The sequence below is a fragment of the Cynocephalus volans genome, chromosome X (assembly GCF_027409185.1).
Source record: "Cynocephalus volans isolate mCynVol1 chromosome X, mCynVol1.pri, whole genome shotgun sequence".
Taxonomy (NCBI): Eukaryota; Metazoa; Chordata; class Mammalia; order Dermoptera; family Cynocephalidae; genus Cynocephalus; species Cynocephalus volans.
In genome coordinates, this window is record NC_084478.1 from 43,572,814 (window position 1) to 43,588,875 (window position 16,062).

At 35.7% G+C, this 16,062-nt stretch overlaps 1 protein-coding gene across 2 annotated transcripts in view; it reads right to left on the reverse strand.

Annotated features, from left to right (window-relative positions):
• DMD (dystrophin) overlaps positions 1–16,062 on the reverse strand; it is a 2,107,999-nt gene that overhangs the window by 1,604,409 nt on the left and 487,528 nt on the right. For both annotated transcript variants that reach the window (XM_063083086.1, XM_063083084.1), the window contains exons 8-9: positions 10,560–10,741; positions 9,163–9,294 (exon numbers count right to left, since the gene is read on the reverse strand). In XM_063083086.1, coding sequence (XP_062939156.1) covers positions 9,163–9,294; positions 10,560–10,741 — 314 coding nt within the window. The remainder of the gene's footprint in view (positions 1–9,162; positions 9,295–10,559; positions 10,742–16,062) is intronic.

The following is a 16,062-nucleotide window of genomic DNA, read 5'->3' on the forward strand; positions in this document are numbered from 1 at the left end:
TGCTCAGAAGTCTTCCATGCACCAATCTAGATTGTTGAGCTCAAGCCTGACATTTCTGTTTCTAGGTCACTTGTTCAGTCATGTCAGAAAGTATAAAGGCTTTCTTGAAACAGATCAATGATGCTTTTAATCTAAGAAGTGCTCCCCACTGCCTGACTTTGCACCCTCTGTTTGACAATTCTTTTATACAATCCTCATTCAGTTTAAGGGACAAGTTGTGCTGGAAGGGGCCAATGGCAAAGAGAGTGGAAAATCTCCTCTTCCCCTACCCCCTCCCCACACAAGATCACTGGACATAAAACTACCTAGAAGTGCTTTGTTTTTTTGTTTTTTTTTTTTCTGCTCTATAAGAAAGCACTACTGTGTTCCACTTTGCATCATTCCAAGATTGATGCACAACTTTAGAATTAAAAAGCATACATACATACATATATATATATATATTTTTATTATATGATATTATTTTATTCATTCATTCATTCATTCATTCATTTAGAATCCTTTACTCAGGAAGTTGCCAAACTCTACATAGGTTGTGATTCAAATATTTATTTAGAAATCAGTTTAGAACCCAGGTTGCATCTTCCCATGCAAATGCTGATAAAAATGTAGTAAGTTCCTCAGATCAGACCACGAAAATCTCATCTAACCCGATATATTTAAAATAGTGATCGTTATATAGGTTGTCATTTTTCTGAGAACCTGTAATGTGCCTATACTATGAAAGGCTCTTTATAAAATTCATCTCACTTAACCTTCCTAATAGCTCTATGAGTTAAATTTATTACTCATAAACACATGAAGAATCTGAGGCCTCAAAAATGCAAAAAATGCTCTCAAGGCCATATAGTTAGAGAGTGATGGAGATGGAATGTGACATTTTTCTGATGTCAGAATTTGTGATCCCCCCTCTTTGCTCAACTAGCGCTCTTCCTTCTCTACAACTGATGCTTCTCTGAGTAAATGTGGTAATGATTTAGGATTTAGGATTTCAGAAATGCATGATTCCCTGCTTCTGGAATAACAAGTGTATATGTTTCTGTATATCTCAATGGACTTCCAGGTAATAGTGAAATTTCTGACCTTGGACACAAATTCTACCAAGCCCTGGGAAAGTTAACACAAACTGCTGGCTGCCTACATAACATCCATTTTCCTCTCTTCTTATTTCCTAACAGAATCTGATTTGATTCAGAAATCACCCTGTTCCATTTGGCCATGGATGCCTGACTTTTGATTAGTTTAAGCCAATCATAGTAGACAGTATATTGTGTTACCTGACCGGTTTAGGCATGAGGATGTGACATAATCCTGTCCAATAAGATGTAGGGGAATATACGCTAGGGTAGCTTCTAAGATATGTTCACTCATTCTTAAAAGAGGCATGTACTTAGATAATAATCAGTGTGCATTAATCAATAGATGGTTTCAACAACTGGGTAGCTTTTAAGGAAAATACTAACATGGTTCCCATTTTTGCAACTTACACAGTTTTAGTAGGATTGAAGTTTTTAAATAAATAGAACTAGAAGAAACAAAGGGAAAGTTTTATAAACACCCTTTGAATAGCAGAGCCCTTTTCAAATATGACATCCCCTCTCCAACGGAAAAACAACAAAAAAAGCCATAAAACAAAAAAATTAAAGAATTCCCAACTACATAAAATAATAATATTTTGAATAGAAAGAGAACACCACAAATAAATTCAAAAGACAACTAACAAACTGAAAAAATTATATTTTATACCACAAAAAATCTAATTTAATATATAAATAATTCCTATAAATTGATAAGAAATATTATTCCAATTGATAAAAATTGGTATACATATGAAAATTTCACAGGAAAATACTACTAATTCTTAAGCACATGTAAAGATGCTCAGTTTCTTTCACAAGAAGAAAAACTGCAAATACCTTAAATTACATACTCTCTCTCTCTCATACACACACACACACACACACATATATTCTAGAAGTGGGTGGGATAGGTGGAAAAAACATTTAATTTTCATTGTCAATCTTTTTATTTTCCTAATTTTAAATCATATTCATGTATATCCTCTAGCAAAAATAAGTCAAATAGAAATTGATATATAGAGATTTTAATGAGACTTACTTCCTTCAATTAATTCAAATCCTGAAACTTGCCATTTATTGTAAGGTGAGTCATTATTATAGAGAATCCCTGTGTGGATGTGAGAGGATGTGCAGATTGGTATGCATGCGTGAAAGAGAGAAAGAGCAAGAGGCAAAAAGCAGGAGGGAGGCGGGAAGTAAACTGATTGAATAGCTTAATTTGAAAGCAAACTATAAGGCAGGATCCAGAGGTAAGCGGGAGTGTCATATAGGAGGAGAGTAATTGATGAGATTTGCCAGATAGAACAGGGAAGGTCTTGAAATCCAGGCTAACAGACAGAAAGGAAAAGGTCCCAGAAATAATGGACTTATTGTTAATTTGCAGATAATGGGTGCCTTTCTCAGATTTGCATGCCACAGTTTTAGATTACAGTAGACAGAAAAACCCACCTCCTCCAAAGATGTTTATGTCATATCTCTGTAACTTGTAAATATGTTACAATACATGACAATAAAGAATTGAGGTTGCAGATTAAATTAATTTTACTAATCAACTGACCTTAAAATATGTAAAGTTACCTGGATTATCCAGGTGAGCCCAGTGTAGTCATAAAGGTCCATAAATGTTTCTTAAAAAGATGAGAGAGACAAAAGTTCACGTAATGTGATATGAGAAAAACTCAACTTGCCCTTGTTAGCTTTAAAGACGGAAGGGGGCCATGAGCCAAGGAATGTGGGCAGACTCAAGAAGCTGGAAAAGGCAAGGAAATGGATTCTCTCCTAGAGCCTCCAGAAAGAAGGCAGCCCTGTTGATACCTTGATTTCAGACCAGTGAGTCCTATGTTGTTGGACTTCTGAACTACAGAACTATAAGATCATAAATTTGTGTTGTTTTAAGCCACTAAATTTGTGATTATCTGTTACAGAACTAACAGAAAGCTAATATGCAGACCCATTATCTGTTATCAAGATGGCTTATACCAGGAGAAGTATGCTTTTGTCCATATTTTTATGACATCAGTTATTCAGTGTAGTTTATTTTAAGTGTTACAATGCAGGTAGTCTCTCTCTTTCTCTCTTGAACCTACTTCAAGCATCACCCCCCAACACACACACACACACACACACACACACACACGCACACACACACGCACACAGACACACGCACACACACGCGCACACACACACGCACACAGACACACCATTGAAATTGTTCTTATCAAAGTGAATATAAGATAGGGTGAGCATATCACTTATTGGTCTAAATGGAAAAGTCTGAAAGTAAATAGGGGTGTTATTAGTAATTCCACTGTGATAACTGCTATATGTCAGGATTTCCTAGAGATCCCACCCTACTGATGTTTTGCTAAATTCACTGGTTAATTTTCAATACCCATGTTACTTGACCTGATCAGCAATATTTACTACAGTTAGACACTCTCCTCTCCCTGAAGCAATTTCTTCTCCTGAATTGCAGAATACCACACTTTCCTCATTTTTCTCTCCCCTTTCTGGACACCCTTTTCAGCCCCTTTGCAGATACCTTCTCATATATGTCCAGAAATTTCTTATCTGTCTATACTTTTTTCCTTCGTGATCTCATCCAGGCCAATGGGCTTAAATGCTATCTATATGCATATGCTGATGACTTTCAAATTACTTATCCCCAACTCTGATCCTAGGACCTCTTTTTACATTTATTCAAGTCTCATAGGCATCTCAAGATTAACATGCTTAACACTAACCCTCTAATGTTCATTTCCAATCCTGCTCCTCCTACAGTTTCTCCCATCTTGGTTGGTGGCAACTCCATTCTGCCAGTTGCTTAAGCCTAAAACTTGCAGTAATCTTTGGTTTCTTTAATTCTTTCATAAATCACACCTACCACATCAGGTGGGGAATGGCCTTGATGCTATGGTGGCATCAAATTCTGCTACCAGGTATGCCATCCCAGTGATCACAAAACAGAAAGGCTCACAAATCAAATTCGTATTCTCAAATCATACCATTTATTTAATGAGTTTAAAACATATGGCAAAGGGGAAGAAGTAGGGAGCATACCACAATCAGGATAAGGTGCAAATAGTTAGAAGGACCACACTATTTAAATCTTGGTATGTACAATGTTCATGTGTTTTGTTATACCCACCTTCCCTGCTGATGGTATGGTAGACAGAACCAGAGCTAAGATTTGAACAAGGGGTCCAATTGACAGAAGGTGCCTGAGGCCAAAACATACACTTGCTCTATTGACGGATGCAGGGGCAAGTGCATGTGGCCTATAGCTGTTGCTCACCAATTAGTTTGCTGAACAGCTATGGGATGTGTATGAATTTTTTACGTAGAGCTCATGAAGAGCCATAATGGGACTATATTAAGTAACATCAGTGGACGGCCAATTCAGTAATGATATATCTGTCAGCCCAGAGGTGATATGATCACATTTTATGATTCTTTAATCTCTTTTTCTCTGTAAGTGACACTCTTGTATATTCCATCATCTATACCATCTATTTTTACATGTGTAATAGGTTACTAAGTAACTGTCTATATTAAACACACATTATGACTTCTTTTCATATTTGCTTATTCATTAGCTAAACTTAGCACATCAGTTTTACACATATCTCATAAGCTACTAGTTTACTTACAACTTTTGCTTAATGCCTCCGAAGTTTTATTCACCTTCTTAGTTTTTATTTTTTATAAAAAAATTAAATATTCTTAAATAATACAGCAAATACATGCTCCACATTATATCAGCATATTGTGTAGGATGTCCTTAAAAACATATCCAGAATTCAATTTCTATGTATCTTCATTGTATCTTCATGTATCTTCATTCTCAATGAAGTAATCCAGACACAAGCTGCTGTCATATCTTGCCTGGATTATTGCAGTAGTATTCTAACTAGTTTCCTTGCTTCTAATCTTGTTCCCTTCAGTCTGTTCTTCACATAGCAGCTAGGTTGAGATATGAGAGCTCATGTCACTCCTGCAATAGCTTTCCACTTCACTGGCAAATAAAAGCCTAAGTCCTCACCATTATTTACAAAGCCCAATGTGATCTTGTTCTCTATTGTATCCCAGACACAATATCCTATCACTGGGCCCCTCACTCATACTTTTTCTTAAGTATACCAAGTATCCTCACAACTCAAGACTTTTGCATTACCTGTGTTTTCTCTTCATGGAATTTTCTTCCCCCAGATACCCACACCTCCTTCCAATCTTTTCTCAAAATTTACCTTCCTAGTGAGTCTTTCTCTAGCTACCCAAACTAAAATTTTAACTTTCCTTCCACTGTATATTGCACATTCTTCTTTCCTATTTTATTATTTGTTTGCTTACTACTAGTTTCTACTTTATATTACTGCCATAACTTTTGACATACTATTTTACTTAATTACACTGTTTATTCTTTATATTTTGAACTCTCCCATAAACAAATACCCTCCATGAGGGCAGGAATTGTTTTGCATGTTTACTTGGTTCTATAATAGTGCCTGGCACATAGTAGGGAAATTTCTTGACACTTACGAAGGAGAACAAGTGACTTAATTTGTTTGAAGAAAACTTGAAACAGATAAGTGTGTAATAAGTGTGAAAATATAAATTGTTAATAGATCATAAAGCATTTTGATGAAATTTAGGAGAGTGGACTCATTACATAAGCAAAGAAAGTGAAGAAAGTTTTGTGAATGACATTATTAGGGCTGTGAATAAAGAAATTGAATCTGGTTTAGAGGGAGTTAAGCTAAAGGTAGTGATATCAATAGCAAAGCTATTTCTGTAGTCTAGAAATTGAGGCTCTGAACCAGAGTGGCATTTATGAAAACTGAGGGGACATCACCTAATGGAGAAATGTTATGAAGAAAAATTTGACTGTGTATGTCTCATTATTGAATACCAGATCAATAAAGAGAAGGAGTATGTCTCATGTAAGCTTCAATGACCATTGAGTCATATTCTTATTTACATACTAAAAAGGACAAAAAATAGGTTTGTGAGTGACGAAACAAAGTTCACTTGGGGACATACTAGGTTTCAGACATCAGAGGACATCAAGGTATAAATACATATCAGAGAGCTGGAAATGTGGTTATAATTCAAGAGAGACTGGAAGTGGTAAAGACCTGGATACAATGGTCATTTGCATACAGATTTAAGCCAGGAGGTTAAATCATATTGACAAGAAAATGAGTATACAGATAAGAAGGTCAAGGGATCATCCATGAGATTCCTATGCTAAGGGAGTTGAAAAAGGAGAAAGAGCCAGATAATGAAAGAAATACACATGAGAGGGAGAAGAACCAACTGAATCTAGAGGCTTTGAGGAAAGTGTTTTAATGATGGTAGAAATCCAGGTCAGCTGAATAAAAGCCATTTGATTCAGTGACTAAGAATACTTAATTTTTCGATAAATAAATAAAATGAATAAAACATAGACTACTTTACAGAAGACTGCCAGTGAAAGAATGAGTCACATAATAGTATATTAGCAAGATAAAGCAGAGCAGCATGTTTGGGGAGAGGGGGCATGCACATGGGTGTGTGTGTCTGCAGAAGTTTTGGACAAGATGAGGCTCCAGGAGAGAGAAGGAAATAGAACATGAAAGAGAGATTGGGGTTTTTTTCTGCAAGATGAGGAGTAGAATGAGAGGCATGATCATAGTCACAAAATCAGGATTAAATATAACTATGAAAAGGATGCCCTCCATTCAAGGATGGATGGTATTTAAGTAATACAATGAGGAGATGTTGAGGGCTCATACCAGATAGTAGTTCTTTTTGGTAAATTATGAGGAAAACTAATTCCTATGCAAGGATCCTGAGGTAGGTCAGATTGCTTCACCTCAAACAGGTTCACAAACTGCAATGAGTATACATCAGATTTTCCATGTTTGGGGAAGATGACGATAATTGATGTTCCTAAGATACTTAGACCTGTGAAGATAGTTTATGACCTTTATGTTTTCCATGTCACCCACTTGGTTTTCTCCTCTTTGGGAAAACTTCATCTTTCCTTGCAGAACATCAAGTAAACACTTGAATAAAACCTTCCTGTGTAAATACTATCTAGTCTGTCTTGAGTTCATTTGAAGTGGAGCAGATACAACCTGTAGGGGGCAGTGTAGGTTCAGTCCCTCTGAGACTCTTGAAAAAACTTAGTGTGAATAGTTAATAAACTTATCAAACCTAACTAGGTGTAACATCATCTTCTGATGTGCTTCCTTTAGTAACAGTCAGAATATATTATTTCCCATCTCTCGTGATTTTTGCTGCTTCTTCTCTAAAGGATAAACAGGTTTATTTCACTGGCTTATGTTAAATAAAACAGATAACTGCATTTGCTAAATATTTTGTGACATATTACGTATTTGATAATATTTAGACAAAGGTAGATTGAACAAATAGAGTATAGCAAAATTTAAGCCCATTTGCAAATACTTCATTAAAAAGTCATACCTGAGCAATGCCTTAATGAGGTGGTAATGAGATAAAAATGTGCTGTTAGAATAGGCATTGGAGCAAACCCAGAAAAGGCAGCTTAATAAAGTGATAATGAGGAAGAAGAACCTTCTACCCTTGCCTTAGCTTACGATCCTTTATTTTAGAATGTATGCTTTAAGTCCTGGTGTTTTCAATGGAATGGTGGTGATAGGAAGAGCCTAGGGAGTCTGGAAAGAGTTGAGAGAGAGTCAAGAAGGTGGGACAGAGGGGGAGAGAGAAGGGTGGAAAAACTTAAGCTTAAAATGGAAATAAAAATGGCATTTCTCATCCCTGGGGTATATTATAAGGGTCAGATTAGATCATATATGTACATATGTGACATAGAGTAAATACTCAATAATTTGTGGCAGAATAATTATTTATTGATAATGAGGAAACTGGTTAAGTTTCTTGTTCAAGATTATACAATTAATTAGACTTTGTGAAAACTTGGATGGAGATTTAATTGAAGACAAGGCTGAGTCACACAAACTTCTCATCCAATCTGCTTTGCAAGAAAACTAGCCAAAGACAAAGGGGATAATCATGCCCTAAAATGGATGCGTTTGTTTTGGTGGTGGGGGGAGGAATCTATCAGTGTTTAGAATTTTCAGCCTCATGCACCAATTAACTGCCAAATAAATCACTAATTAAATGCACACTACTATCTTGAAAAAGAAAAAAAGAATGAGTCTCCAAAAAGTGTATACTTTTTTTAACAATAGGATCAGATCTATAATTTCTAAACTTTCATTCATAGTGAAGTTTTGACAAAAATCACTTCCTTGAAAACTTTTCAAATTGCTGCGCTAAGCCAAATAAATAAAGCTTTCTTTTACAAAGGAACTCTCACAAATCTAGCAATTCTAGCACATTTAATTTCCATGCTCTAATATTATAATTTACTGTATTTTTAGATTTCCTACAATATTACGAGGGTGAAAAACTCTATTGAGAAGATTCCTCATGTATACAGTAATAAATGATGCATAGAATCTGACCTGGTTTTGGCGTGACTTTTTCTTCTAAATACTACAGAGCCTGTTATATACAAGTTTAAGTTAGCAAAATTAAAGGAGATCGTATGAAGAAGTGTGCAGTTGTATTTTTCTTAAATAGAATATAAATACATTTTTGCAGAATGAATATATAATGAAAGCATCTACTTAGAGTATATACATCCTTTACATATCAGATATCTAGGAAAATTTCTCCAAACACTGAGATTAGTAATTGTCATGTACTTGCCCGCACTTTTTTAAAGTTATATATAGAAACCTTTTGCTGAGCTTCTTGTTTTTTACAACCACTGGTAGCCTTTGCAAAAGAGAATTTTACAAGTAATTTTATGATGAAAGTACAAATTACTACAATGAGAATCCCCATTCATGAAGAATCAAAATATATTAAACCTAGAGACATCTCAGTAACAGAGCAGCATCATGTGAGAGAATCTAATAAAACTGAGAAAGCAAAATAGCTCTTGATGGAGGAGAAAAAAGTCACTGAAAAATTCAAACAAGCAAAACCAATGTTAGATTGTCTTGGAAGAAGTTCTCTGGTTTGTAGAACATAGTAAATGTTGACAGACCTGTGAAGGAAATGGGCTCCTTGTGGGGTCAGAGCTGGTGACATAGGCAGCCTGTGTGTAGGCATAGCTCTTGAACCGAGGCTTAGGAGAGGAAGAAGTTCGCTCATAGCCCTGCGCTAGACTGACTGTGATCTGCAGAGAAGGGTTTCAGGGAGGGGAACAAAGAGGAGGAGGAGACAGCGTAAGTAACCCCAGAAGGACTATCCAACACACTAGAAAACAAAACATCACATGGAAATGGTGAGATGAAAGGTTTAATCCTAAACATATATAAGTGATATTAGAAACTGGTACAATCCAAGAACTGTGTTGCTCAATGTCATGTTGGAGAACAGATAATCTGGGAAGATATGACGGTGAGATTTAAATATGAGGATGCCATGCTGACATAACTCTAGCACTTATATGGAATGGTGCTCTATAAACTGGCAAAAACAGGCATCCAAAAACAATTTTCTCTGAACCCAAAGTAAACAAAGCCAGAATTCATCAGGTCAATACCCTGAAAAGAACTAAAGCTTTCTTAAGCTAAATATAGAACTAGCTCAGTAGAGTGAGAAAATTAGGCCTAAGAATTTTCCACACCTTCAGCAGAAATTTTGCTAAAGCCTTTTTCATCATTGTTTGTGTCTAAGAAAGTACAAGAAAACACACAAAATATCCACTGTTGAGAGTGATAACAAGCGAATGTAATTGAAGAATCTCACTGGTTTCTATACAATGATATAATAAAGAATTTAATCATATTATTGTCCATTTAATTTTCATTTGAAATATTTTGAACCACTTTTCTCTTTTTAAATATGATACTTTGAATAATCAAAATGTGTTAATACATAAATAAGTTGACACCAAAATTTAAAAAAATAAGTTATTATTGAGTAATTGCCTTTGTGTTTGCTCTTGCTCTAGTTCTTTGTTTTTTGCTCTAGTTGATGGAGGCTTTCAAGTTAATATGTACATAAGTTTGCCTGTTGTTTTATTTCATTTTATGCGATGAAAACACAAAAGAGTCTGTGTTTTATATACTTATAAAATGGCCCATATAACAGTATGCTTTGAAAAAAATACTGTAGCCCATATCAGATAAAATGTAAAAGGTTTATATACTCTCTTTCTGTCTCTTTCTCTCTGTGCATGCACACCCACACACCCACAAAATGCTGTGTATACATATAATGTATATGTGTGTACATATACATATATACACATTATATACAAGGGCACTTCAAAAACTTCATGGGAAAATAAAATTAAAAGATAATATGAATCTTTCCGTGAACTTTCTGAAGTACCCTCCTGTGTGTGCACGCATGCATGCACTTGCACATATGACACCTAAAATGCATATAAAACAGAAAACATATTTGATGTTAGTTGTCCTTTGGATACTTTACCTGTTGAGAATAGTGCATTTGATGATGTAATTGAAAATGTTCTTCTCTAGTCACTTTTGCTGGCCTTGGCAACATTTCCACTTCCTGGATGGCTTCAATGCTCACTTGCTGAGGCAAAACTTGGAAGAGTGATGTGATGTACATTAAGATGGACTTCTTATCTGGGTAAGTAGTGGCAACATCTGTAAGCACATTAACACCAGGCATCAATTTTTGGTTTCTATATTTGGAGCTCTGAAAGGGTAATGAACTAATCAATGTTACAGGAAGAAGACAGATTAATGAGCACTCGATTGTCCATGAATGTCCTCCAGAGACTAATTAGAACATGATTATCAGGCCTAAAATGTCCTTCTGATTTGGCAGACCAATGAGATGAGCACTAAAGTTAATTTCTTTTCCTTGTTCACATAAAAACTTCATTCCAGAATAGTTTTTCCTAAGTCCAATTGTCAAACTGGACTACCTAAGAGAATTGTTTTCATTAGATAAGAAACAAAAATAAAATATTACATTTTCTTTTCCGTGGAAAGCTATAGTAACATGTCAATTAAAATGGTGCATTGGCAATTAAGGGTTTAATGCCTTGGCTCCCAGGAAAGAAACCTTACACCTCAAGCAATTTCCGGTAATTTGTATCTCATGAATATCATAATAATAAATAATAAACCAAAAAATTTGCTGGAGTTAAAGTAGTAAAAAGCTAATATGTCTCTGTTTTGAAATAAGCCCTGTATTTCCACCATAAAAATAAAAAAAACCCCAACAATATAACTTATAAATATTGATTTGTAATATTCCTTAAGTATATTAAAAATATTTGTTTACATTATGGTATATCTATTAAAGTAGGAAGTCACCTTCCTTCTTAAACTTGAGGTAAATTTGAAAGTTCTGCTCATAAAATTGATCTGACTTCATGTCCTTTGCCACATCTAGGAGTGTGTGATACTCAGTATTTAAAGTCAATAATTATCTGTAATAAGTTGTTTAATGTGGCAGCCCCTTCAAAAGTTCCTTTTGTTACTTGGCATCATAACTTATCTACTATGCTCATTCCAAGGAACCAAAATATAAAAATAATCATTTATGCGAAGTACATCACATATCTGAAATTAATCCCAGAAGTGTTAAAACACAAGGGGGGTGGGAAGGAGGAAAATTAGTGGACTAACTAAAACTATGCTATCTGCCCTAGCCAAATCACTGTGCAGTATGTGCTCGTATTTAAAGAATATACTGTATCCCACAAATATGTACAAATAAATGTTAAAATATTTTGAATAAACAGACAAACAAACAAACAAAAAACCCAAAACATAAGTCCGGACAACGGAATACTATTCAGCCTTAAAAATAAATAAATAAATAAAATAAAAGGAAATTCTGTCATTTGCAACTACATGGGATAACCTAGAAGACATTATGTTAAATAAGCCAGGCACAGAAAGAGAAATACCACATGATCTCACTCACATGTGGAATCTAAAAATTTGAGCTCATAGAAGTAGAGAGCAGAATGGTGGCTTCCAGGGGCTGGGGGAAAAGGATTGGGGAGATTTTGGTCAAAGGACACAAAATTTCATTTAGGAGAAATAAGTTCAAGAAATCTATTGTTTAACCTAGTTTAAAAATTGCTAAGGAAGTAGATTTTAAAAGTATTACCAACACACACACACAAAATAATAAGTATGTGAGGTAATGAAAGGGACCTTAGCCAGAGAATGGCCATCTTTGGAATAACTAAGACCAAGCAGAAAATTTCAGTTGTCCATTAACTCAGGAACTGATAATCGTCAATTCCTTGAGGTTAGCAACTGAGAAACTGACCAGATGGTTGAAAGTTCCCAGGGATGAAATCATGCCCCAAAAGTATCCTTCTCAAAAGTTTATTTCTGCTTATTTCCCATTACACCCTCTTATGTTGATTTACTTTAGATGCTGCACACCTACAATTAAGAATTGAAACTAAGTTTTCTTGTTTTCCTTACCTTTCCTAATCAACTGCAAACAAAGGAATTCCAAGAGAAAGGCAAAGCACCCCAGCTGATTATTAACTCACCTTCTTGCTTAAAGGAAAATTGCATCCACATTAGTAAGAGGTATGTGTCAGATATTTGTATGTTCCAGTGATGCATGACTGAAATTATCATCTTTGAACTCTCCCTAGGAGATAAGAACTCTGACCCTGAAATAACATCAAGGGTTTGAAGCTGATCAGTCGTCCATCAAGTGCAGACTCCATGATGCCCAAGCTTCCAGTCCATCATGGGACCCTGACATCTGACTCAAACCCTCTGCTGATTCCGTGACCAGCCTCCCCCTTTGCCTGTAAGATGAAACCCTTACCTCACCTTCCCACCTCTTCCCCTTCGTAAGTCCCAGAACAGGCATCGGTAGGTGAAATGATTTTAGCCTGTTCATCCCCCAAATGCCAGTTATCTGAATAAAGCTTCCAATCCTTGCACCAACTTTTGGACTTTCGGGTCATTTGTTTAGTTAGTGTGAGAAGGCAAGCTGAACCTGTTGCTGGTAACAGTAATGTGTATGTTAATTAGCTCAATGTTGCCACTCCACAATGTATACACATCACGTTGTGTATGAATAATACATTCAAATTTATTTGTTAATTAAAAAAATAATTAACTTAAAAGAAAAAACAAAAAAGAAAAACCATAAGTCCTGACAGCAGACCAAAGCCACTTCGAGGCAATGTGGCAACACATTTTTCTTGCATAAATTTATCTTAGCTTTACTAACATTAAAATATATTTTAAATAGGTATTCCAGTCAGGTGTCCAGATTATGAGTGAAAAAGCCAAGAGTGAAATCTCAAGTCCACTAGCATGAAAGAAGGTTGAACGAGTCACTAAGTCAATTCCTTTGCAAATAGCAGGATCATGATTAATCAGAACAACCTTTTTTAAAGTATTTTGAAAAAGAGAGTGGAAGAAAAATTAACTAATGTTCCCTGGTCTGCTTCTATCCATGGTACAATACACTGTTTCTCAATTTTTAATGTGCATATGAATCACCAGGGGACCTTTTAAATCTACAGAATTTGATTCAGTACATTAGGGGTGAAGCCTGGAGATCTGTATTTCAACAGGCTTCCAGATAATGATGAGTCTACTGGCCTGAGGACCACATTTTGAGTCACTAGAGTCAAAAAACATTACATGTGTTGGGAAAGTTGAACAATTTGGTCAGGCTCACCTTGCCTCCATGCCAGTTCAGGGCAGTTCAGTAAACATTGTGTGTGTGGGTGGAGTACATGCACCTGCAAGGTGGCGCCACTTTGGCTGGTTTTTACTGCCTTGGGCACCCACCCTGCGTGGCCATGTTTTTTCTGGACCTGCAGCTTCCAAGGATCGTGTGGCCGGTTGCCTAGCTAATAGATCTGCGTGAAGGGGTCTGGTGACCCAGCCTGGCATGTGAAGGGTTTATGACCCAGTCTGTGAATGGGCTTGAGGGGTCTGGGAGCTCCAGACCCAGCCCTAGCTCGACAATCAGCCCATTCGGTGCAGGATTACCGGCAGGTAAAAGAGCCACGACAACTAGCGTGGTTGCCTAGCTTTACAATTGGCCTCACAAACAGGATTAAGAGGTACACAATTGGCGCTGTGAGCAGGATGCGCTACATCAGCCTTAGCCTTAGCCTCACAGTAGGCCTTAGCCTAGCAAGACAAATTGGCTACATTGGCAGGATTCCGACAGTAGTTGTGTAGTGAGACAACATGTAAGCAGACTTATATCATCTACCATTTTATTGTTTTACTCATTTTTTATTGAAAGATATTTATTGGACACTTAAATGTGCAAAGCTGAGAGGTACAAAGTTATACAATACATATGCTCTGCTCCTTATTATTGTTTAATTTTTAAATAACAGATGATGAAAGTTATTTTTTGGAAGTACTTTTTAAAAAACTAAAAAATACTTTTGCAGGAGCACTATCTTTCTTAAAAATCTTACTAACTTAGCTTTGGAGTTCTGAAATCTTAAAATCTCCCATTCATTAGACAATTGTTTGTAAGTGTCTACTGTATGGTGGATGCTGAAATGGCAGAACCCTGATATTTCTCCTAAGCTATCTCTACACTCACAACCAGAGCAGGCATTACAGGCTAAAGTCTTCTGAGTAACCCTAAAGCTAGGTTACTGTTATAAGAATAAAATTAGTTAAACATATATCTCCCAAAGGCTAAACAAGATCTCAGGGCCACCAGATGTTTATTCCTCAGTAAACGTCTCATGGTAATATCAGTAATGACAATCTTAAGTCGTTTTGGAGAAGTGCTATCAACTGAAATCTGCCTGTTTGGAAAACTGCTATCAACTGAAATCAACATGCATCTTTTAGACCTGAAGGAGTCAAGGGGGACATTAGTCAAAATGCCGAGGATAATTCTGCTGACTTGACTCTGAACCAATCAGATTCCCACACGACTACCAGGACTACCATTCATGAGTTTGCTCTATAAATGCTTCTGAGTTTAAGCTATGTGGGAGTCTGAGATCCAAGCTTCTTTAGATGCATCATTCTTTGGCTACTCAAATAAACGTTGTTCTTTACCATGGCAAACTTTGGCATTGGAGACTCTTTAGTCATTTGGTGCAGCAAACGACAGACCCCCTGCTGGTCTGGTAACAGTACTTTAATTCGCAGTATCTTGAAATTCTAGAATGCTTTCTTCCTTCTCATTAATAACTAGTCAGTTTTACCTGTGATGAGAATAACTTAGAACTCTGTTCACTTTTAAGTGTATTAAATAAAATCATGCTGTGAGAAAGGCATCGAATTTAAAAGGTTGATCCCTTCCCTATTCACTGCTATGCTATACATAGACATGTGCATGTATATGTTTGGCCTCAAATATATGCCACGATGAAAAGAAAAAAAGATAAAAATTGGTCATTTTTATTGCCAAAAGCAAATGTCAAATACTATAAAAAAATTTATCTACGTAAGACATCACTGGCTGAAAGCAAATATTCATAAATATTAGTCCTTACAATAAATACTCACTTATTTAATGAAACGATGGGCACTTTTGTCCCACACTATTACCATCCCACCTCTGAAGGTGTGTGGGAGTCAATAGTGCAATAGGTAGAAATCAATATTTCCTTTCTTTTTTTGCATAATGATTTTATTTTATTTTATTTTTCTTCCAAATTTTATTTTATTTTGTCAATATACAATGTGGTTGATTATTGTGGCCAATTCTTTTTTTAAAGAAAGGAAATTAGACCTTCTAAAATATTTTGAATTCCTTCAACATATATTTACTAAAGGTCTATTATGTTTGAAATATTTTAATACTCACAGATTATCTAGGAGATTAAAAAGATAGAAAATTATGGATTTTGCTAACAATTTGGAATAATAAGAAAGTAAATAATAGGGAAAGTACAAAATAATTGCATTGCTGGACAGAATTAAAAATGTGGCCCTCTAACTCACACAACCAGTGCACTAACATGTTCAGACAATGAAAG